At 46.5% G+C, this 22245-nt stretch overlaps 1 protein-coding gene across 10 annotated transcripts in view; it reads right to left on the reverse strand.

Annotated features, from left to right (window-relative positions):
* ASAP3 (ArfGAP with SH3 domain, ankyrin repeat and PH domain 3) overlaps positions 1 to 15254 on the reverse strand; it is a 51849-nt gene extending 36595 nt beyond the window's left edge. For 3 of the 10 annotated variants that reach the window (XM_037017893.2, XM_037017892.2, XM_037017897.2), the window contains exon 1: positions 14760 to 15042. In XM_037017893.2, coding sequence (XP_036873788.2) covers positions 14760 to 14888 — 129 coding nt within the window. In that variant the 5' untranslated portion in view covers positions 14889 to 15042. Of the gene's footprint in view, positions 1 to 14759; positions 15045 to 15148 lie in introns of those variants that run through there. The other 7 variants (XM_037017895.2, XM_037017894.2, XM_037017899.2 and 4 more) reach the window with 5 other exon arrangements.
* Between the last annotated feature and the right edge of the window lie 6991 nt (positions 15255 to 22245).

Genomic DNA, 22245 nt, shown 5'->3' on the forward strand with positions numbered 1-22245 from the left:
AAACCAACTGAGGTCCTTCAGGCAGTTTCGCCCTAAACAAAGCCTGAATTCCATATGGTAGCACTGCCCTTTGTGCCCCCCTTGCCCACCACAACCACACACACACACACACACACACACACACACACTCCATATGGTAGCACTGCCCTTTGTGCCCCCCTTGCCACACACACACACACACCCCTACCCCCCCGCCCTGGTTCTCTGGCTTGTGTTCTCTGCAACAAAAGATCAGAGGGCCATGCTCAGCCACTCTGCTTGGAAAGGCCTTCTGCATGTTCCCCTCTGGGGTCGGGATTTGTAAATAGAACCCATTCTTCATTCCTGTGATCTCTCAGAGCTGTGGTAACCACGGTCACTCAGCCAAGGGGGCAGAGCTGCTAAAGCTAAGGCCTTGGGAACTACAGATTAAATCTCACCGTTAGATAGTCACTCCTTTCAACCATTATAATAAGGGGCATAGGCTTCACCTTTGTGGCATCCCATGGCCATCACAGCCATCATCAATCAATCGAGGTATTTTTCCCACTGACCCGGGGTTTGGTTCATCCCTCTGTTAAGACAGCTCTTCAGGTAGACCCTAGCAGTTAAACTAGAGTTGGCACAGGAGATGAAAATCATTCCTCTTTGCTTTGGACCATAATGTTGTCCCCTGAGAGACTAAATCACATAATATTAGAGATAATCTAACATCACCTCCTCATTTTGCAGATTGCAAAACAAAGGCTCAGCTGAGTTTCCTATCCAGGTCTCAACGGAAATGCAAACTAAGGAAAGAACACAATCCCAAACTTGTACAGGGCTTTACAGTTTGTAAAGCAGTTTGATATCCACCCTCTAAGACATACAGCATCCCAACGAGGCAGTCACTACATTTGTTCCCGTCTGGCTGATGGATCAGTGAGGCTCAGAGAGGTGGAGAAAGTTGCCTCAGCCCACAGAGCCAGAGAGTTGTAGAGATGGACCTGGGACCCAAACCGTTAGACTTTGATTCCCTTGTTCATTCCCAGTCTGTGGGCCCAGACCAGGAAGGTCTATGGAGTTACTACCGGGGACCTATGAAGCCCCACTTAGTGTAAACACTATAAACCAGTTTAAAAACAAACTCACAGATTAGTATGACCACATCGCAAATATGTATGCAGCTGTGATGATCAATAAGACACAGAAATCTTTGAAGGCATTCGTGAACTCAAGGTAACTTTTCACTCTTTTTCATATTTCTCAAACAATCAATACCAAAGTACAACTGTTGTGGGAAGGTCAATAAAGCTTTGACATTAACAAGTTTTACTGTGAGGGGGTGGAATCCTAGCTCCTTTGATCTGTGACTCTGATGCCCACAAAGAAGACTAAATTACATGTGCTATATGTTAAATGTGAAAATTAAAATATGGCATTTTCATGAGCAAACCAAGTTACACCTAAAACATTTAAGGAAATGATATATAAAATGCAAAAAAGAAAGAAAAGCTCTGGGGCTTCTCATTTCTAGATCCACCTACCAATTTAAGGAAAACACAGATTTTGAAACTTGTGGCACCTGGGAAATGCAGCGGCAGATGCACAATCAGACTGCGTGCATCTGCTGAACAAGCCACCTGGTCTTTCACAAGTGAACCACAGAAAACAGAAACAGAAATGATCTCGGGGGAACCTGAAAAGACACAAAACACACATCAACAAACGGCAACGTATGGACTTCACTTGGATTTTACGCTTCCAAAAATCAAGTGTGAAAACAGGACAATTATGAGACAACTGGAAATTTGAAATCTGGACAGTTGTCGACTTAGGGATTGCTGTTCATGTTTGGGGTACAATGATGGTGTTGCAGCTCTGTCAACAAAAGAGAAGTCCTCACTGCTCAGGGATACACAGTGAAATACTTCAAGAGGAAATTACTGTTTGGCATTTGGCTTCAAAATAAGATGGGGGTCAGGGGAGCAGATAGAAATGTGGACAGAGCAGGGCTGGGTATGAGTAAATGGTGGGTTATCCTTCTGTTCTGTCTCTGTGACTATTCCAGATTCTCCCTAAGAAAAGAGTGAGGGTGGTGAATGAAAAAGTAAGTTGGGCAAAATCCAAAAGTTGTTGAAACTAGGTGAGTCTGCTTCTGTGTATGTTTGAAAACGTCTACAGAGCAAAGTTAGTAAAAGAAGACAAGGGGTTCTTACATTGGAAAGTTGGAGAGCCCTGTACTGCTACTGAAACCAGTCCTTGACACCTTAGGGTATTGAACTGGCCCCTCTCAATGCACAACTGTCTGCACATGGCTTTTGACAAGAGAGCTGGATGGGAGAGTGGGGTTTAGGGAAGCTGGCCCGTGGGAGGCCAGAGGCCCAGGACTGATGGAAGGCAAGGACCAGTGAGGAGATCCTTGAGGGGCAGGCAGCAAGGGGTTAAGGCTGACCGGCTGGCTAATGGCAGATGCCAGCCTCATGGCCTAATTACAAAGAAGGCACACAGTAGAAAAAGCACAGGGTTTGGAGTAAGGAGAGCTGGGTTCTTTTCAGACCCAGTTCCTTACAAGCTCTAAGACACTGAGTAAGTCTCCAGTCCCTCCTGGCCGTAGGCTCCCCACCTCTCAAATAGGAATGACCATCACTGCGGCCCCAGCCACCTCACACTGAGAAGCAGGTCATATGAAGATTGGGGAAGTTCACAGCCCATGCAAACAAACACGAGCTGTCCTGTTTATGCCATGCTCTCAGTTGCTTTTTGTCACCTGCCCAACCACCAGATCTGGAGAAAGGCCGGGAGCCCCACAGGGCCCTTCTTGGGTGGCCAGCAAGGAGGCGAAAGGGTGGGACTGAAAAGAATTTGCTAGCATCCCCGCTCTGGGCAATCCCAGTTTAGTTCTTCTCCCTGAGCGTCTGCTCCAGAATCTCAGATCTGCAAACTTGGTCCTCTCCACCCAGGGTGGCAGAGGGGAGGGCTGGGGTAAGGTCTCTAACACTTAGAGTCACTGGCACATAGTAGGAGCTTGTTCACACATAATGAGTGCCTGGCTGTGCCTGAGTACTTGCTCACAGCCTGGTGGGGGAGATAAGAACATGGCTGCAAGGGCTGAGGAGGCCTTGGGAAGCCTGGAGCAGGAGAGAAGCCTGTGGGGGGCACAGACAAGGAGCACCCCACCCCATGCTGGGACGAAGTGAGGCTTCACCAGAATCTCAGAAAATTGAGGAGATTGGAACCAAGCAGGACAGAGTAAGACAATTCTGAGAGAGGAGGGTGCCCCTGCGAAGTCCTGGGTAGGAGTACCTGGCACATTTTTGTTACCTTGTTTATTCATCCCAACAACCTTGTGAGGTAATTATCCTCCCCATTTAGCAGATGAGGAAACAGAGGCCGGGGTAGGTTAGGCAAGCGGCTCAAGGTCATGTAGGTAGCTCTAGGAAGTGCAGAGCCCTCTCTCAGTATCACACTAAGGCAAACCACGAGGCACATCCCACCTCGCTGAGCCCATTATCTTGGTAAGGACTGCTATGAGAATTAAATTAGGTCCTATTTTTTTCTAATGGTGGATATCAGGCATCCTGCAATGCAGCAACATTTTGAGGGGAGGGTGAGTGGGGCTGAATTTTAGCGTTGCCTTTGCTATTGGCCCCTCTGTGTTCCTCTGAGCAAATTCCTTCCTTACTCTGTGCCTGTTTCCTCATCTGCATAATTTAGAGCTGATGGACATGAGCTGTAAATCCCCTTCCAAATCAATGCTCTGGGACTCAGAGTTGAAGTTAATTGTTGCTCTGCCAGGATGCTCCAACCTTAGCCACTAGCAGGAGCAAAAGTCTCCAGATGGTTTTCATCTGGCTAAGTCCCCACCCCCAAGACTGAGAGTCCAGGCTGGGGCAGTCAGAAGGAGGTGCCAGAGGACAGTAGAGCAGGCCTCTTCCCAGCCCCCTTCTGCGCTTGTGGAAGGGTCCCCAGCCCTGCCTGTCCACAGCCCGTGTGGAGACTATGCTGTGAGGCCTGGGAGCCAGGGCCCAGGGCCGTCCCCAGTGTGGCCTTGCACAGGTCTCCTTCCCTCCCTGGGCCCTCTTCATCTGGGTCTGCAATGAAGGGGTTGGGCGGAGACGTGGAAGGCTCCTGACAGCTGACATTTATTATTTCAGGATCCCTCAGCCTCTCGCTGTTTTCCTTCCTGCGCTGCTGGAGCCCGTGACTGGCCGTGTGCCCCCTCAGTGGGGCCCCTCGGACGTCTCCCCAGCCTGGGAACCTGTCCAGCCTTGACAAGTCAGCCTTGCCAGCTGCCTCTTCAGGGTGGTGGGAAGTGGGGAGGAGAAGGGGCCGCACCCTCACCGCATGCTGAGGCCTCCACAGACCCCAAATTTCCTGGCTGGGATTTTCTTCGGTAGACTGCTCGACAGTGAAGAGCTAAGAAAGCAAAAACTCTGACGACTTGGCAGAAGATTCCCGTCCGACCCCTGGCCCCAAGCCCTGAAACTCCACCCCGCCCTGGGGAGGGCCTGCCCTGCCCTCCTGGACAGAGCACCAAAGGGTCCGATGCCTGCCATCCTCTGGGCCCCTTGTTGGCCAGGAGGAATCCCTCCCTGCCCCCCCACCTTGAGATCTGTCACCAGTCCCTTAACCCCTGTCCGACCCCACTCTTTGCAATATCCTCCACATGCCAGGCTGTCTCCGGCTGCTACACCTTGGCTCGGCTGCTCCCGCTGCCTGCAAAGCCCTTCCCCCATTCTGTCTGGTGAACGCTTCATCTTTCCTGACTCGGCTTACACGCCACCCGCTCCCTACCACAACAGAACCCACCACTCCTGCCTTTATGCCACCCTGTGCCCACTACAGGCTTTTATGAGGGCATCATGGCCCTTATTTTCACACGTCTGACTTCTCCGCCAGGTTGAAAACCCTAAAGGGCAGGGACTGGCTATTTGCCTAGACATCCACAGCGCCCAGCATAGGGCCTGCCTGGTACATGAGCAACAATAAACATTTGTCTAGTGAGTGAGTAAATGAATGAATGGATATTAGCAAGGCCCTATGGGAACACAGAAAAGGCAGCAGAGGTTAAGAACCCTGGCTTTTACCTCCTGCTGTTCTGAAATCCAAATTCTGGTTCCAATACTCTTAGCTGCGGGACCTGGGGCAAGTGACTTAGTTTCTTGGAGCCTCCATTTCCCCATCTATCAAATGGGATAATAGCATCTATCTCATAGAACTAAGTGCGACCAGGCACTTAAGTACCCAGCCAAGGGCCTGGCATACGAGGAGGGCTGCAAGGGAGCAGTCCTGCCCAGCAAACATTTCCATATTCCCAGGTCCAGAGATACACATCCCCAGGCTGCCCAGGGGAACCACCCTGAATGCTTAAAGAAGTAGGATGTCAGAGCCTCACTTTAGACTGATAAACTGGTAGTCCCTGGGGAGGGAGCAGAGGGCGTGAGAGATAAAACACTAAGTGCCTTGAACTGCCCAAGTCCAAATCCTGGCTCTGCCACTTATGGCTAGTAGAGCTGCCCAATTTAGCAAAAATAAATACTGGACACACAGCTATAGTTGAACTTCAGGTAATCAATGAATAATTTTTAGTATGAGTATGTCCCAAACACCACACAGACATCCTGTATGTTAGCTGGCAACCCTGCTTACTAAGTTATCTCATTTCTCTGTGTGTTCGTTTCCTTACTGGGATTACATGAGTGAATATATTGGAAATGTTTCTATGTGAATATATGTGAAATGTGAAAACAAACACTCCCTGTCGTGTTTGCTATTCCCATTTTTATTGCTTTTAAAGCAACCCAGGCCATGGAAGAACCTTGAAAACATTATGCTAACTGAAAGAAGCCAGACACAAAAGGCAATGTATTACAGGATTCCATTGACAGAAAATGTCCAGAAAAGGCAAATCCATAGAGACATAAAGTTGCCAGGGGCTGGGGAGCAGAATGCGAAGTGACTGCTAATGAGCACAGCATTTCTTTCTGGCATGATGAAAATGTTCTGGAATCAGTGATGACTACACAACACTATGAATAAAGATCACTGAACTGTAGACTACAAAATGGTTTTACATGGTGAATTTTATGCTATGTGAATTTCATCTCCATTTAAAAAAATCTACCTAAAAGCAATCCAGGGGATTACAATGTATATTCAGGACTGAGAACAGGGCAGGCCTTCAACAAACATACTTTGATGAAGAAGTGAATGGTTGGGAGACAGCAAAGGGGCACAACTGAGTGAAGAGGCTGCCTTGCCCAGAACAAGTCTCAGTTATTCATTCCTGGATGCCTGTAAGGTATACAACATTTCTCTTTTTGCTCTGGTGCCAGAACTGCACAATTTTATTACTCGCTCGTAGTAATTACCTCACCCCTGTTGGAATTATCTTCCCTTTTTCTCTGTGTGGTTCCTGATTTCTTTATCCCATGTACAGGTGTCATTTAGTAAAAGGGAATTTTGAAAAGAGCATTAAGTATTTGTTAGTTGGCACGTGTATACTAGATGCTTTGTATGAAATCCCCTCAAACAACCCCATAAGATAGTTATTATCACCCATGATTTTTGGTGGGGAAATAGATTCTGAAAGGTTTAAGTCACGCACCTGAGGTCACACAACCAATAGGGATTCAAACCTAGGTCAGGCTGACTTCAGTTCTTGGACTCTCCATAGACCTCAGCCACATGCCTGCACACCTTGGGCTGTCAATCATCTTTTCATGAGCATAAGTCTTTCTCCTTCCCAGATGGGAGCTTGTCTTGTCTGTCCATGCCCTCAGACCCCACCATCCTGCTTCTGTCCACAGCAGATGTTCAACAGAGTTTAATGGATTACTGACCTTCTGTGGGGGTACAGTGGCTCACCACAATATTTCTTACCCTGACTGCTTATCAGAGTTACCCAGGGAACTTCTGACCTGCTTGCTTGCCCAGAACTCACCCCCAAGAGATTCTGATTCAGTAGGTTTGGGTGGAGCCTGTAGCATCTAAAGTTCTTAAAAGCTCAGTCAAGGTAAAAATCCAGCCAAGTTAGAGAAACTTTAGCAGCTACTTCCAACTTGGCCTCCTATATTCCCCAACTCAGGCCCACCCACTGACCCCAGTGCAGCCCAGTCATCATGTTCTCAGGACAAAGGGAGTCCATGGCTCTGCCCCAGAGTCCGGGGAGCTCACTGTCCCTCCCCAGACCTCACCACCTCATGTGTTCTGGGCCCAGGCACTAGGCCCATCCAAGGGACCTTCTAGCAACGTGTGTCTGAGGACTATATTACCAAACTGCCTTCAGGGAAAGCATTTCCCTTCTGCTCTGACCTGAAGTTCCAGTTTCTGTCCCCAAACCTGCCTGCACCTGCATGACCAGAAACAGCTAAGCAACAGGCAAGGAACTGAGCACCAAAGACTGAAATCTGCGGAGGGGAGGAAACTTTTCAAGGCTGGGTTTGAGGCTAATAACTCCAGGAAGACCCTCTGTCCTTGTGCAGAGGCAGCTGGTTATGGGGAGAGTCTGGGCCCATGTGGAGCTGGGTTCTAAGCCCATCCTGGAAAACTTTCTTGGCCCAGATTCCTACCATCATCCCATGTCTCTGCTTCCCAAGGAGAACTTCTTATCTGCCCCCCCTTCTAATCAGTCAAGACTGGTGTGGAGGGGAAAATAATAGCATTAAACAAATTCTTAAGGTCATCGATGATGATACTGATGTGTGTGACGTGTGACAATGGAGTCATGTCTGTCATTTTCTCATTTTACCTCTGCACATACAGGCATCATCTGACAGAAGTGAGCATTGCTTCCTCATTCAAGCATTCCTCTCCTGGCTTCTGGAGCACTGTATTATTCTCCTGATTTCCCTCCCTCCTCACTGGCTGCTCCTTCTCAGTCTCCTTTATTAACTGCTCTCCCATCCTAATTTCCTGATCCTGGAGCAACCCAGAGCTTGGGCCCAGGCCTGGTCATTCTTCTCCCTGGGTGATCTTATCCACTCCCACAGCTTTAAACACCAGCTAATGCAATGTATGCACATGTGGTTCATGGACTGCCAGCTCGAGAATCACCAGGGGTGTTAGTTAAAATGCAGATTCCCAGACACCTTCCTGCATGCTGGCAAACCTGCCAAGGACATGGGTCATTTTTTGTCAGTCTGGCACCTGAACCTCCTTCCTACATCTGGGAAATTACTTGCACAAGCCTTGGCTGGGCTTGCCTCCTACACAAGCTGACAAGACCAAATTCTTGCCTTTCCAGACTCCCTTGCAGCTAGGGTTCAGGTATATGAGCTAGGCTCAACCCATCAGGGGCAGTCACGGCAGACTTTGAATCAGGAGCAGAGATGGTGGAAGATCCATTCTTATGCTGGTGGCACCGGCACACAGGTGCCCGGTTTCAGGGGACAGTGATGGTGCAAGCTGTGGCATTCGGTGCACGGCAGCAGTGTCCTTGCCAAGCAGGCTCAGTGGAGTGATTCTGGCTGAGACCCTGCCTGCTGCCTTGCCCCAGTTCTCCAGCTTCCCAGAAATTCTGTGAACTACTGAATATTCCCTTTCAATGAATTCTTTTGTTTATATCAGCTCAGGTTACTTTCTGTTACTTGTAATAAGAAGCCTAAGTAAGTTGGATACAGCTACCGGATTGGACTCTCTGGGAATGATGTCAGCTGACTGTCACACAGATGCAAATTTAAAACCTACTATCTCAAGGCTGACAACTCTCAAATGTGTCCCTCCAGTCCACTCCTTTGATCTCAAACTCAACATCCAAAAGCCTTCTTGACATCTCCACTTGAACATCTCAAAGATATTTAAGATGAACAAACAGAATTCTTGATTTTCCCCAAAACCTGTTCTTCTCCCAGATCTCCCCTTCCCAGGAAGGGTGCATGGCACTCTTCCATTAGGAATTTAGGAACCATCCTTGACCAATCCTCACATGTACTCCATCAACAAATCCTGATGGTACTACCTATAAAATACTTCTAGAATCTGCCCACTTCTCTTCTCCTTCAATCACAGCCCTATTCACACCACTGTCAACTCCTCCATGAATAGCTACGACAGCTTCCGTGAGTCCTCTCTTGGCCCTCCAATCTAGTCTCCACACAGCAGCTGATAGGATCTTTCTAAAGCAGAAATTGGATCATGTTGCTTGACTGCCAAATAAATAAAATCCAACTCACTACCAGGGCCTACAAGCTTGAGCAGGTCTAGCCCCTGCCTACTTTCCAAACTTGCCTGGTTTTGCTCTTTCATTTGCCCAGCACTATGCTTCTGTCCCTCTGGCCTCCTTTCAATGTCACAAATACTTTAGGTTCTTTACTGCCTCAGGATCTTTGTCTAAGCTGTTCCCTCCATGTGGAGCACCCCACCCCCACCAGTATTCTCTATCAATGTTCCTTTTAAATATTCTTCTTTTATTTATTTTTTATTCAAACAACATTTTCAGGGTGCCTACTATAGTTTTATGCTAAATACGAGAGATACAGGAGTGAGATTAGATTCTATTCTCATGGAGTTAAAATCTAGTAAGAAACCATATTTTAATAAGATTGTACAAATAAATATAAAATCTATCTATGATGTGTGCTGCAAAGGAGACAGGTACAGGACTATTCGGGAGAGGTACAGAGAAAAAGCTGAGAGAGAAGTTAGGAGGATGCTTAAGTAAGTGTTGCAGGTGAGAGGTGATGGTGGCTTGGAGTAGGGCAGGGATACAGCGAAGTGGGCAGACTGCAGAGATGCTTAGAAGGTAAAGTGATGACCCTTGGTGAGCAAGAGTGCACATGGAGGTGTGAGGCATCTGGCTTGTGTAACAGAAGAGGGAGGTACCACTCACTGAGAAGGGAACACTGGAAGGGCCAGCCTGTAGGGACTGATGAATGTTGTTTTGGACATGTTGAGGTGTCTCAGTGAAATAGTCAAGTGAGGAGTTGGACGTGAGGGTCTGGGCTGGAGGTACAAATGTGTGAATCACCTAAAGACAGGAGAGGACTGAAGTCATGGGTGTGGATGAGACTGCTAGGGAGCAAGGCTGGCATGCAAACAGATGAGGACCTGGGAACAATCCTCAAGGAAGGCCTTGGCCACAAGGATAAGCCTTCATGGCACTTATACAGCGTACACTTACTGACTTGTTTGTTTACCTGTTTGCAGCTGTTTTCCCCAGAAGACTGTAAGCTCAGTGGAGCAAAGACTGCATCTCTCTTAATGAGCAATGTGTCTACCCAGGGCCTAATACAGAACCTAGCATGAAGCAGTCAGTCCCCAGGCACTATGCTGGGTGCTGGGTGCCTCGGCAGGGCCAGCCTTACCCATTCCTTGAACAACATGATTGAGTCCACTGCTCCCCGCTATCCAGTAAAAAGCCCAAATGCCTAATTGGCATTCAAGGCACTCCAAGTGCTGTACCCCCTTACCTCTCCAATCCATCTTTTTAATTTCCTACACCTGAGCTTTCTGAACTGAGGTTCATCTATACCTGGATAACCAGGTAGGCAAAAACAGGATGAGTACATTGCCTCTCCCTGGAGGCTAGACCATGCCAAACAAACAACTGCTGGGGAAACTTCAGGGACTTTCCAGGCCTTGCCCCTCTTCTCTGAGAAGCATCCCTCCCACAGCGTAGGTCTCTGTGACTATGTTTACCCCGCTTCAGTCCATCCCTCCTTGACCTTTGCTGATGAAATCAGGGGTGGAGATCCAGCTCCTGGAATCAATCCAGAAGTTGTGCTGGGCTATCAACCTCCTGCCAGGAACTGGGAAGTAGGACACAAGACTGGCTTGGGTACCTTTAGATGCTGGACCAGTGATGTCACGTGCATGTGGGACTGAAGCTGCCCGTGTTCCCCAGAAGACTGTGTGATACCCTTTGGGGCTTGTGTGTTGGCAAGGGTTCAGACATGCAGAAAGAAACAGGGTGAGAGCGAGAATGATGAAGCAGCTGCCTTTGTGCTTCCTGACCACTTCCAGGCCTCAAGTCCTGGAGAGGTCTACTGCTATTTATTGCCCTTCAGTCTTATAAGGCACCTCTACTCCTTACAACAAATTTCCCTTCCACATGAAGAAGCTTGAGAGGGTTTATGTTTCTTGCAAACAAACCATCTCTAAGATTATGTAATTTTTATTATTTTTTGTACCACCAAAATTTTATTATTTTTGACGAAGCAGAATGTAACATTCAGAAGACTATTATGGAATAAGAAAGAAATTCTTTCTAAAAACAAGATTCAAAAAAGCAAAGTCAAAAAAGAAAAGATAAATTTGACTCCAATAACATTTAAGACTTTTCATTATAAGACATGGTACCAATTAGGTAAACATTCCTCCTAATCACCACCCATGAACTGATCATCTATTTTCTCTGAGGACATACACACACTGGGAAGCATGCGTATTTCCACATTTACTTCTGGGGAGAATATAGGGACTGTGAGACAGTCAGAGGAGACTTCAGCCTTTTCTGTTCTTAAATGTTTTTAATTAAAAATTATGTTCTTTGAGCAATTAAAATGTCATTAAATCTCAGAAAATATACATAAAATACAAGCCTTTGAAGATTCCTATTTGTGGTGAACTGCTTTATCCAAGACCCACTAGGACATAGAAGCTCACTGGTATAGTAGTTAGAGACACATGACAGAGCATGAATTCTTACCACTGGTCAAAAATGGCTTACTTGGTTCCTGAACATGCTCTTTCCACCAGTTTCCAAATTCACTCACTTGTCCTTTCCACTTAATGGGGTTCTTCCATCCTTCAAGACCTATCTGGAAGTGTTACCTCCTCCGGAAGCTCTCCTTGACTGTACCAGTCCTCACTCCTCTCTCCCTACCCAGCTCCACTGGCCTCTCAAGGTACTGACTTGTATACCTTTCTCTGGGAACTCAGGACTGACTCTTGGGGTTCCTACTTATCTCCCTAAGATAGGTTACATCTCCCTGACTGGCCAGCAAACCAGAGCAGCATCTTTATACGCTTGGTGCCTAGCACAGAGATGACATAGAGAACTGGAGAGAGCACAGGCCTTTGAGTCAAATACTCACTGTGTGACACAGGCAACTACCTTAAGGGGAACTCAGGACTGACTCTTGGGGTTCCTACTTATCTCCCTAAGATAGGTTACATCTCCCTGACTGGCCAGCAAACCAGAGCAGCATCTTTATACGCTTGGTGCCTAGCACAGAGATGACATAGAGAACTGGAGAGAGCACAGGCCTTTGAGTCAAATACTCACTGTGTGACACAGGCAACTACCTTAACCTCTCTGGGCCCATTTTCACCTGTGCTATTGTGAATATCAATGAGATGATGGATGTAAAGGGGCCCAGGACAGAAAGAAGGGGGTTTCACAGGATGTCTTAATACTCCCTCGTGTTTGTACAGTGTTTCACAATTTAAAAACAAAAAACTTTAACAGTCTAGAGGGGTAAACAAGGAGGGATTATTAGACCCATTTTAAGTGTGAAATAACTGAGGTTCACAGAAGTCAGTCACATAGGGAGGATGGGCAGTTGGACTTTAGAAGGTGCTAGAACATCCGTGTGGCAATACCAGTTCTTCCACTACTCAGCTCTGGAAGCTTGCACAAGTCCCTTGCACTCTCTGGACAGTTTTCCCCTCTTAAATGAGAGTGTTCTTAGGTGGTCTCTACCTTAAAGGATCTCTCAGTGCTGACATTCTAATCTCCTATGAACCTGCCCAGGGTCCATCCTAGTAGGACTTGCAAAAGAGGGCTCCAAGTCCCAGGACAGAGTCCCTAGTTACTCCCAGGAAACCAGCTGGGGCTGGAAGACTTGCTTTAAGAACCAGTTGTATTTTGATTCAGCCAAATGGAGCTTCAAGCCTCGGTGTGGGTTAGTCATGCCCACAACTGGGGGTGAGGGGGTGGGAGGGAGGATGCCAGCATCACACTACATGTAAATATAAACATGAATGCAAAACCAAACAGGAAACTTCAGGAAAGTTCAATTCAAAGGTCAGAGTCTAACTTTTTGGACACTGGACTACTAAAGAGAAAAGCTGTGTTTGGGTGCCACAAGCCTTTCTGCTGCAATTAATGAGTGTTTGCATGCATTAAACTGAAGTCCTGAAAGCAAAGCAGGCTGAGTTTTGTCTGGTTTGAGATGGGGCAAAGCTGAACTCTGACCAGAACCTGCTGCATCCTCCAGATGCATTCCAAGGGCTGCCTACCCCAGGTACACACAAGTGCTGACACACACCAATCCAAGCAAAGCCAGATGCAAGCGCATAAACGGACATTTCTGTCCCTGGAGAAGGGTTCACAGTACAGCTCTTTCTCCTGCTCCTGCTCTGATTTAACAATTTAATGAACAACCCAGAGAGGAGGGTAAACTGTGAAGGCCCCAAAGAAGCCAAAGGCACTGATCTTTTCTGATGTGAGGCGATGAAGACAAACTTCAGTAAGCTCTCTGATCTCATGATGAAGCTCTGTGGCAATATCCCTGTGAACCTCCACAGTAAAATTCAAACTACACTGATAGGTGGTAGATTCCAAGCTACTGGTTCTGCCCAAGGTAGGAAGCCAAAGGTAACTGGCAGTCTATTTTAATGAAAACATGTGTCCCTACTATGTGCAAAGCACTAGGCTAAAGTCTGTGAGGGAAATGAGGACAAAGAAGACCCAGTCACTGACTAAGGAGGTCTGTCAATTAATCTGATAATCATTCCACTTATCAAGATGCATGCTTTACCACATTGCCTCATGTAATACCATAGATCTATGAGGTAAACATTATCCCCATTTTACAGATGCCAAAAGTGGGGCTTGAACAGATCAGGTCACATGCCCAAGCTCACAGCTGGAAAACTGCAGAGCCAGAATTTGAACACAGGTCTTCAATGCTCTTCCCGCCATCTCTAGCACCCCTACAAAGCCATACACACAGAAAGCCTGTGAAGGGAGGGAGAGAAGGAAAGATTTTCCAAAACATTGGCCTAGGGTATTAGGAACTACTGAGCTTTGTATCTGTCACACAGTGGGTGCTCAAAACTCTTAAGATGAAGGATGAAAGATGAGAGCCGATGCTGAGGTCCAAAAAGCCACCCAAATTCAGAACATCCTCTGAAAATAAGCTGCAAAAACACATTACTTGTTGGCCCAAAGCTGAGGAGTGTCTGCTCTAGAATATTTCCTGCAGAGCGGCCCAGGAAAGTGCAGCAGGTCGGGAGAGGAGGAATGAACTCCAGTGCGCATGGGAATGGGGTGGGGCAGCCTGCAAGGGCAAAAGAAAAGGCCTGCTGAGAAAGACAAAGAGGAGAGGGGAGGGGAGAGGAGACTATAAACTTGCCAACAGCCTGGCCAAGGTGAACCCCAGCTCCTGGCGCCTTCTCATTCGCATTCATTCCACAGGCGCCGGCCAAATCCCAGAACCAGCAGCCAGGGGTAGGGGGCCTCCCTGCAGCCGGGGAGAAGTTCAGGACTGAGGAACGAACGCCTGCCAGAAGGGGAGTGACTTGGGGGGCAAACTTGTGGGGCTCCGAAGATGGAAACCCAAACAGACGAAGTGAGGTGCCGAGCAAACACACGTACGACGGGACGGGTCACGAAGAGCATTGGAGGTATGTTCTCCGACCTGTACAGTGTGTCATCGGGGTGACTTTGAGGCCCCCCCCAAACGATCCCTTGCGCCCTACCCCGACCTCGAAAGTGAGGACACAGATGTTTGAGATGCACTCAGTTCTCACAAATCTAGGGAGGGGCGCCATCGTAGGTCCACTCACGCATGTGAAGGTCAAGGCGAAGGCCCCGCCCAGACCCCTGACCCCTACCGCCTCGGTTCCCTCACCTCCTCCCGTGCCAGTGCGGCCCCTCGGCACCGGGGCATCTTGGCGGCGAAGGCGGTGGCCCCGGTTGGGGAGCTGAGGTCCTCTGCCGTGACGGCCAGGAACTCGGCGACGCTGAGCTGCTCGGGCATGGCGGGCGCGGGGCTGGAGCGTGAGGACTGCCAGAGAGGGGCGCCGGGGGCGCTCGCTGCACCGCGCTAGGACAGCCTCACCTCCCGCTGCACGCGCCCTCCGGGCCTCCGCACGCCCCGCCCCCTCCGCGCCGCCCCGCCCCCGGCAGTCCTCGCCCTGAGACGCCGCGTTCCCTCTAGTTCCCTGAGGCCCGAGCTTCCCGACCCATCCCGCCTTTCGGCCCCGCCCCCAGCCTTCCAGCCCCCTTCCTGTCCTCAACCTGGCAGCGGGTCCCCGGCCCCTCGCCGGACTCTTCAGCCCCGCCCCGAGGCCGCCTAGCCCCTGAGAGTTCCGCGCCTGGCTCCTGACCGCTCTTCGGCCCCGCCCCTAGTCCTCCCAGCCCGCGACCTCTGGGAACTCCACCCCTGGCTCTCTGCCCGCCCTGGCCACGCCCCCAAGTAGCCCAGCCCCCGAGAGCTCCTCCCCTAACCCACTGCCCCGCCCCGGGCTCCTCGGGCCCGCGGCTCCTGGCAGCCCCTGCAGTCCCCCCGCTCCGTCTCCCTCTCCGCCGCTCCGTGGCTTCTTCCCTGCTCTTCCGGCTCCCTGGCCTCCCAAGTTCCCCACCCTCCCACGGCCTCAGTTCGCCATCCCTGTGCCCCTCCTGTATGTGCCTAGTATCTTCCTCTCCTACCGATTCGTTTCCAGCTCCCAAGACCTCGTCCCTCCAACCTCTCCTCACCCCTCCCCACTTACGTGCCCCAAGCCCTGCGGGTCTCGGTGCCCCACTCCGCCCCTAATTGCCCCACCGATCCCTAGCCGCTCACACCCAGCTTCTCGCCTCGGCTCAGCGCCTTTCCTGGGCAACCGCCCGGTTCCTTGGCTCCGCCCTCAGCCGCGAGCCCGGCCTGCGGGGTCCGTGCGGCTAGGCGCCCCTAGATAGCCAAGTGATATGCGAGAAACACGTCCCTTCATGGAACCTCAGTTTCCTTCTCTGTAAAACGGGAGATCAGATGCCCACTTGGTTGGAAGAACCTGACGCGTGCGTGTCCCCGATAGGTGCTAACTCGCTCGCCCTCACCTGGCCCTCTCATCCATTTCTCCAGTCTTGCTATGCTCAGTCTGGTGCCTTTAACTCCTCCACCTCCCTCACGATTCCTACCAGGCTAAAGACTTCCACTGCTTACCCCCACCAGGAACCTCTGCCTCTAGGGAACCACCTATATCCTTGGGATGGGTTTAGGATAGAAATGCACTTCGGTTTAATTCTGGAGCCCGAGTGCTCTGAAGAGTCCTTCAGGTAGAAAAATCAGTCAAGTACTGCGGTGAAGAACATTTGCTTTGGAGTCAGATCCAAGTTCCAGTCCTGGTGCTGCTGTTGATAGCTGTGTGCCGCTGGGTAAATCACTTGCTTTTCTAGCCTGAATTTCCTCTTCTTAAAATGGCCTAATGGTATTCTACCCTAAAGGTGATTGAGAGGATTATATAGTTTGCATAGGAAAAAAAAACCCTGAAAAGATAAACACTAAAATACTACCAGCTGATGATAATATGAATAATACAACTTGTATAATAGAATTAAAATTTGAAAAAATGCATACAATCTGGTGGAGAAGACAGGACAAATATGCTGTGAAGAGAAGACAAGTAGTGACTCTGTGGCATCTTACTACACTGACAGTGACTTCAGTGGAGTGTGGGGGGACTTGATAACATGGGTAGTAATGTAGTAACCACAATGTTTTTTATGTGGAACCTTCATAAGAGTGTATATCAGTGATACCTTAATTTTAAAAAATGCTGTGAAATACACTCTGGTTCACTCCTCAGTCACCCTTCAACTCCCTCCAGTCTGTTTTCAGCTCTAACTACTCCAAAGAGTTATTTCAAAGTCAACTAGGATCTCCTCTTAAAACACAGCAGGCACTTTTCTTGCTTCAATCTAGGAACACTTTGCAGTGTTAACCATTCCCTCCTTGAAATAACATTTTCCTTGAATTCTGGGACAGCCATTTTCCTTGATGGTCATCCACCCTCTCTGGCTACTCCCTTCACAGTGCCCTTTCTGAGAAGTTCTTCTGTATGTATCTTAAATGCTGGGGTCATTGGGAGCTTTCTGCCATTCCCTCTGTTCTCACTCTATTCAGGCTCCCTGGATACCTACATCCAACCCCACCATTAATGTATATGTTGTCTGTATTAGTTTCCTATTGCTGCTATAACAAATTCCTGCATATTTGGTGTCTTAAACAACACACATTTATTCTCTCCCAGTCTGGAGGTTAGAAGTCTGAAGTGAATTTCACTCGACTGGAATGAAGGTATCAGTAGGGCTGCACTCCCTCTAGGGAACATCTGTTTCCTTGCCTGTGACCATTTTCCTCTATCTTCATTCAAGGGCATCTAGCTTTTGTATCTTATTGCCTTCTTTTCTGCAGTCAAATCTCCTTTGGCCTCTGTCTTTGTGATTACATTTAGGGGTCACCCAGATAACCCTTGATAATCTCTATCCCAAGATCCTTAATCACATTGGCAAAATTCCTTTTGTCTTATGAGATAACATTTACAGGTTCCAGGGAATAGCACCTGGATATTTTGGGGGACCATTATTGAGACTACTTCATCCTCCAAGTCTCTATCTCCAGCCTGGACCCTTCTCTGGTTTAAGATATATGTTTCCATTTGACAAACCCACAGCCAACAGCATACTTAACAGTGAGAAGCTGAAAGCTTTTCCTCTAAGATAGGGAACAAGAAAAGGATGCCTACTCTCCCCGCTTTTATTCAACATAGTACTGGAGGTCCTAGCCACGGCAATCAGACAACACAAAGAAATAAAAGGCATCCAGATTGGTAAGGAAGAAGTCAAACTGTCACTGTTTACAGATGACATAATATTGTACATAAAAAACCCTAAAGAATCCACTCCCAAACTACTAGAATTACTATCTGAATTCAGCAAAGTTGCAGGATACAAAATTAATGCATAGAAATCTGTTGCATTAGCAGAAAGAGAAATCAGGAAAATAATTCCACTCACAATTGCATCAAAAAGAATAAAATACCTAGGAATAAACCTAACCAAGGAAGTGAAAGACCTATACCCTGAAAACTACAAGACACTCTGAAGAGAAATTAAAGAGGATACTAATAAATGGAAATTCATCCCATGCTCTTGGCTAGGAAGAATTAATATTATTAAAATGTCCATCCTGCCTAAAGCAATCTACAGATTCAATGCAATCCCTATCAAAATACTGACAGCATTCTTCAACGAACTGGAACAAATAGTTCTAAAATTCATAGGGAACCACAAAAGACCCTGAATAGCCAAAGCAATCCTGAGAAGGAAGAACAAAGCAGGGGGGATCTCGCTTCCCAACTTCAAGCTCTACTACAAAGCCACAGTAATCAAGACAATTTGGTACTGGCACAAGACCCACAGACCAGTGGAACAGAATAGAGTTCAGATATTAACCCAAGCATATATGGTTAATTAATATACAATAAAGGAGTCATGGATATACAATAGGGAAATGACACCCTCTTCAACAGCTGGTGTTGGCAAAACTGAACAGATACATGCAAGAGAATGAAACTGGATTACTGTCTAACTCCATACACAAAAGTAAACTCGAAATGGATCAAAGACCTGAATATAAGTCATGAAACCATAAAACTCTTCGAAGAAAATATAGGCAAAACTCTCTTGAATATAAACATGCACAACTTCTTCATGAACATATCTCCCTGGGCAAGAGAAACAAAAGAAAAAATGAACAAATGGGACTATATCAAACTAAAAAGCTTCTGTACAGCAAAGGACATCATCCGTAGAACAAAAAGGCATCCTATAGTATGGGAGAATATATTCATAAATGATGTATCTGATAAGGGGTTGACATCCAAAATATACAAAGAGCTCATGCACCTCAACAAAGAAAAAGCAAATAATCCAATTAAAAAAATGGGCAGAGGAGCTGAACAGACACTTCTCCAAAGAAGAAATTCAGATGGCCAACAGGCACATGAAAAGATGCTCCACATCGCTAGTCATCAGAGAAATGCAAATTAAAACCACAATGAGATATCATCTCACACCAGTTAGAATGGCCAACATCCAAAAGACAAACAACAACAAATATTAATGAGGATGTGGAGAAAGGGGAACCCTCCTGCACTGCTGGTGGAAATATAAACTAGTTCAACCATTGTAGAGAGCAGTATGGAGGTTCCTCAAAAAACTCAAAACAGAAATAGCATGTGACCCAGGAATTCCAGTCCTAGGAATTTACCCTAAAATGCAGCAACCCAGTTTGAAAAAGAGATATGCACCCTATGTTTATTGCAGCACTATTACAATAGCCAAGAAATGGAAGCAACCTAAGTGTCCATCAGTAGATGAATGGACAAAGAAGATGTGGTACATATACACAGTGGAATATTATTTAGCCATAAGAAGAAAACAAATCCTTGTTTGTTTTCTTCTTATGTTTTCTTCTTATGTTCTTCTTATTGTTTGCAACAATATGGATGGAGCTAGAGGGTATTATGCTCAGTGAAATAAGCCAGGCAGAGAAAGACAAGTATGAAATGACTTCACTCATCTGTGGAGTATAAGAACAAAGCAAAAACTGAAGGAACAAAACAGCAGCAGAATCACAGAACCCAAGAATGGACTAACACTTACCAAAGGGAAAGGGACTGGGGAGGATGGGTTGGAAGGGAGGGATAAGGGGGAAAAAGGGGCATTACGAATAGCACACATAATGTAGCAGGGACAGCAGGGACACAGGGAAGGCAGTACAACACAGAGAAGACAAGTAGTGATTCTATAGCATCTTACTATGCTGATGGACAGTGAGTGTAATGGGGTATGTGGTGAGGTCTTGATAATGGGGGGAATCTAGTAACCACAGTGTTGTTCATGTAAGTGTATATTAATGATACCAAAAAGAAAAAAAAACACCATCAAGAGAATGAAAAGACAAGCCACAGACTAAGAGAATATATTTGAAAAAATACATTTGATAAAGGACTCTTATTCAAAATATACAAGGAACTCTTAGAACTCAACAAGAAAACAACTGGTTAAAAAATGGGCCACAGACCTGAACAGACATCTCCCCAAACAAGATAGACAGATGGCAAATAAACACATATATCATAAGGAAAATATGAATTAAACAATGAGAGACCACTACACATTTATTAGGATGGGCAAAATCAAGAACACTGACAACACCAAATGCTGGTGAAGATGTGGAGCAACAGGAATTCTTATCCATGACCAGTGAGAATACAAAATGGTACACCCCCTTTGGAAGACAGTTTGGTGGTTTCTTACAAAAATAAACATACTGTAAAGGTACCCACTACCAATGAGGTGCCTGATGGACAGCCAAGAGTTTATCAACTTTTTCAGTATTTAGGGCTACATTTTTCAGTTAAGTCAAATGAAAGGCCCATCATGATGCAATCCTCTATGAAAAACTTCTAGGATAGAAATAACCTTGGATCATTTTTTATTGTGCAATACTTCATACAGACAAAAGAGCATACATAAAATATACATCCATACATAAAGTATGATTATAAACATAATTAGGGTATCTCTGATCCTGTTTAAGAACCAGAATGCTGCCAATAGATTTTAAGCTATGTGTCCTTCCCCAATCTAATTCCTTTAGAAATATTAGTTCCTATAATATACCTACTAAAAATAACTATCTGTTTTATATTTATAATTCCCTTCACAAAGGTGTGCATCCTCAAACAATATATTGTTTAGCTTTGCACCGTTTGAACTGTAAATGAAACCACTGTTTGTATTCTTCAGCGTCTTGCCTATCTTGCTAAACACTGTTTGTGAATTTAATCAGGTTTGTACATGTAGCTGTAGCTCATTTATTTTGCTGCTTTTTGCTATTCTGTTGCATAAGTATATAAAAATTTATTTTTCCTTAAAAAAATAAAAATTAAAAATAAATAAATAAACATACTGTTGCCATATAATTCAACAATTGTGCTCCTTGGTATTTACCCAGATATGTCCGTATAAAAACACACATGGGTGTTTATAATAGCTTTATTCATAATTGTCAAAAATTGGAAGCAACCAAGATGTCCTTCAGCAGCTGATCGCAGCTGATCGGATAAACTGTGGTGTATCTAGACAATGGAATATGATTCACCACTACAAAGAAATGAGCTGTCAATCTGTGAAAAGACATGGCATGACCTTAAATACGTATTGCTAAGTGAAAGAAGCCAATCTGAAAGGTTACCTATTGTATGATTCCAACTACATGATATTCTGGAAAAGGCAAAACTACAACAAAAAGATCAGTGGTTGCAGGGTTGTGAGGATGGTTAGGGGAAAGATGACCAGGCGAAGAACAGAGGAGTTTTAGGGCAGCAAAAATACTCTGTATGATATTATGATGATGGATGTATGTCCTTCTACATTTGTCCAAATGCACAGAGTGTATAACACCAACAGTGAACTATAAGGTAAACTGTGGATTTTGGGTGATTATGATGTAAGTTAAAAAAAAAGTGCCATTCTTGTAAGCGATATTGATAATGAGGGAGGCTATGCATGTGTGGGACAGGTGGTATTGGGAAATCTCTGTACCTGCCTTTCAGTTTTGTTGTAAACCTGAAACTGCTCTACAAAAGTAAAGTCTTAAAAAAAAAAAAGATCTATGTATCCAACTGCCTATGGGACGGTTTCATGTTGCTATCTCACAAACACCTAAAAGTGTTTATGTGCAAAACTGAACTCATCCCCTGTGTCCTGCCCCAGCCTCAACTCCTCTGTTCCTGTCTTCACCGTGCACCCATGGGGGATTACCCTCCTCATCTCCTTCCACCAGTCTCCACTCGGTCACCAAGGATTATCATTACCTCCTACCTGTCTCATAGCACAGCCACCTTCTCCATCTTCAGGCCAACCCCAGTTAAGGGTATACCACCTCTTACATCCTCATTGGTCTCCCTGCCCCCAGTCTTGTATATCTGATCGGTTATTCCCCTGCTTAGAACTCTTCAATGGTTCCCATTGCTCTCTGGATGAAAGACAAACTTTTTTTATGGTTACCTGGTCCTTTATGATCTTATTGCTCCCGCTATTTGCAGCTTTATCTCTTACCACTCCCTCCCCGCCATGATCTGTGTCCTCTCACTACTCTTCCCTCTGCCTTAACACTCCCCTACCTCCTTTCAACTGGACAGATTACATGTCAATGCCTCCAGGAAGCCTTCCCGGATGTCCTTGTAGGGACTTCTGCAGGACGGTATCCCCTGCCACAGCACGTCTCGCTGTGGACTGTAATCACCTGTTTTTGGTCTGGGTCTCTGGCCCACTTATTTGTTTAC

This window comes from Manis javanica, chromosome 4 (assembly GCF_040802235.1).
Source record: "Manis javanica isolate MJ-LG chromosome 4, MJ_LKY, whole genome shotgun sequence".
In the NCBI taxonomy this organism is placed as follows: Eukaryota; Metazoa; Chordata; class Mammalia; order Pholidota; family Manidae; genus Manis; species Manis javanica.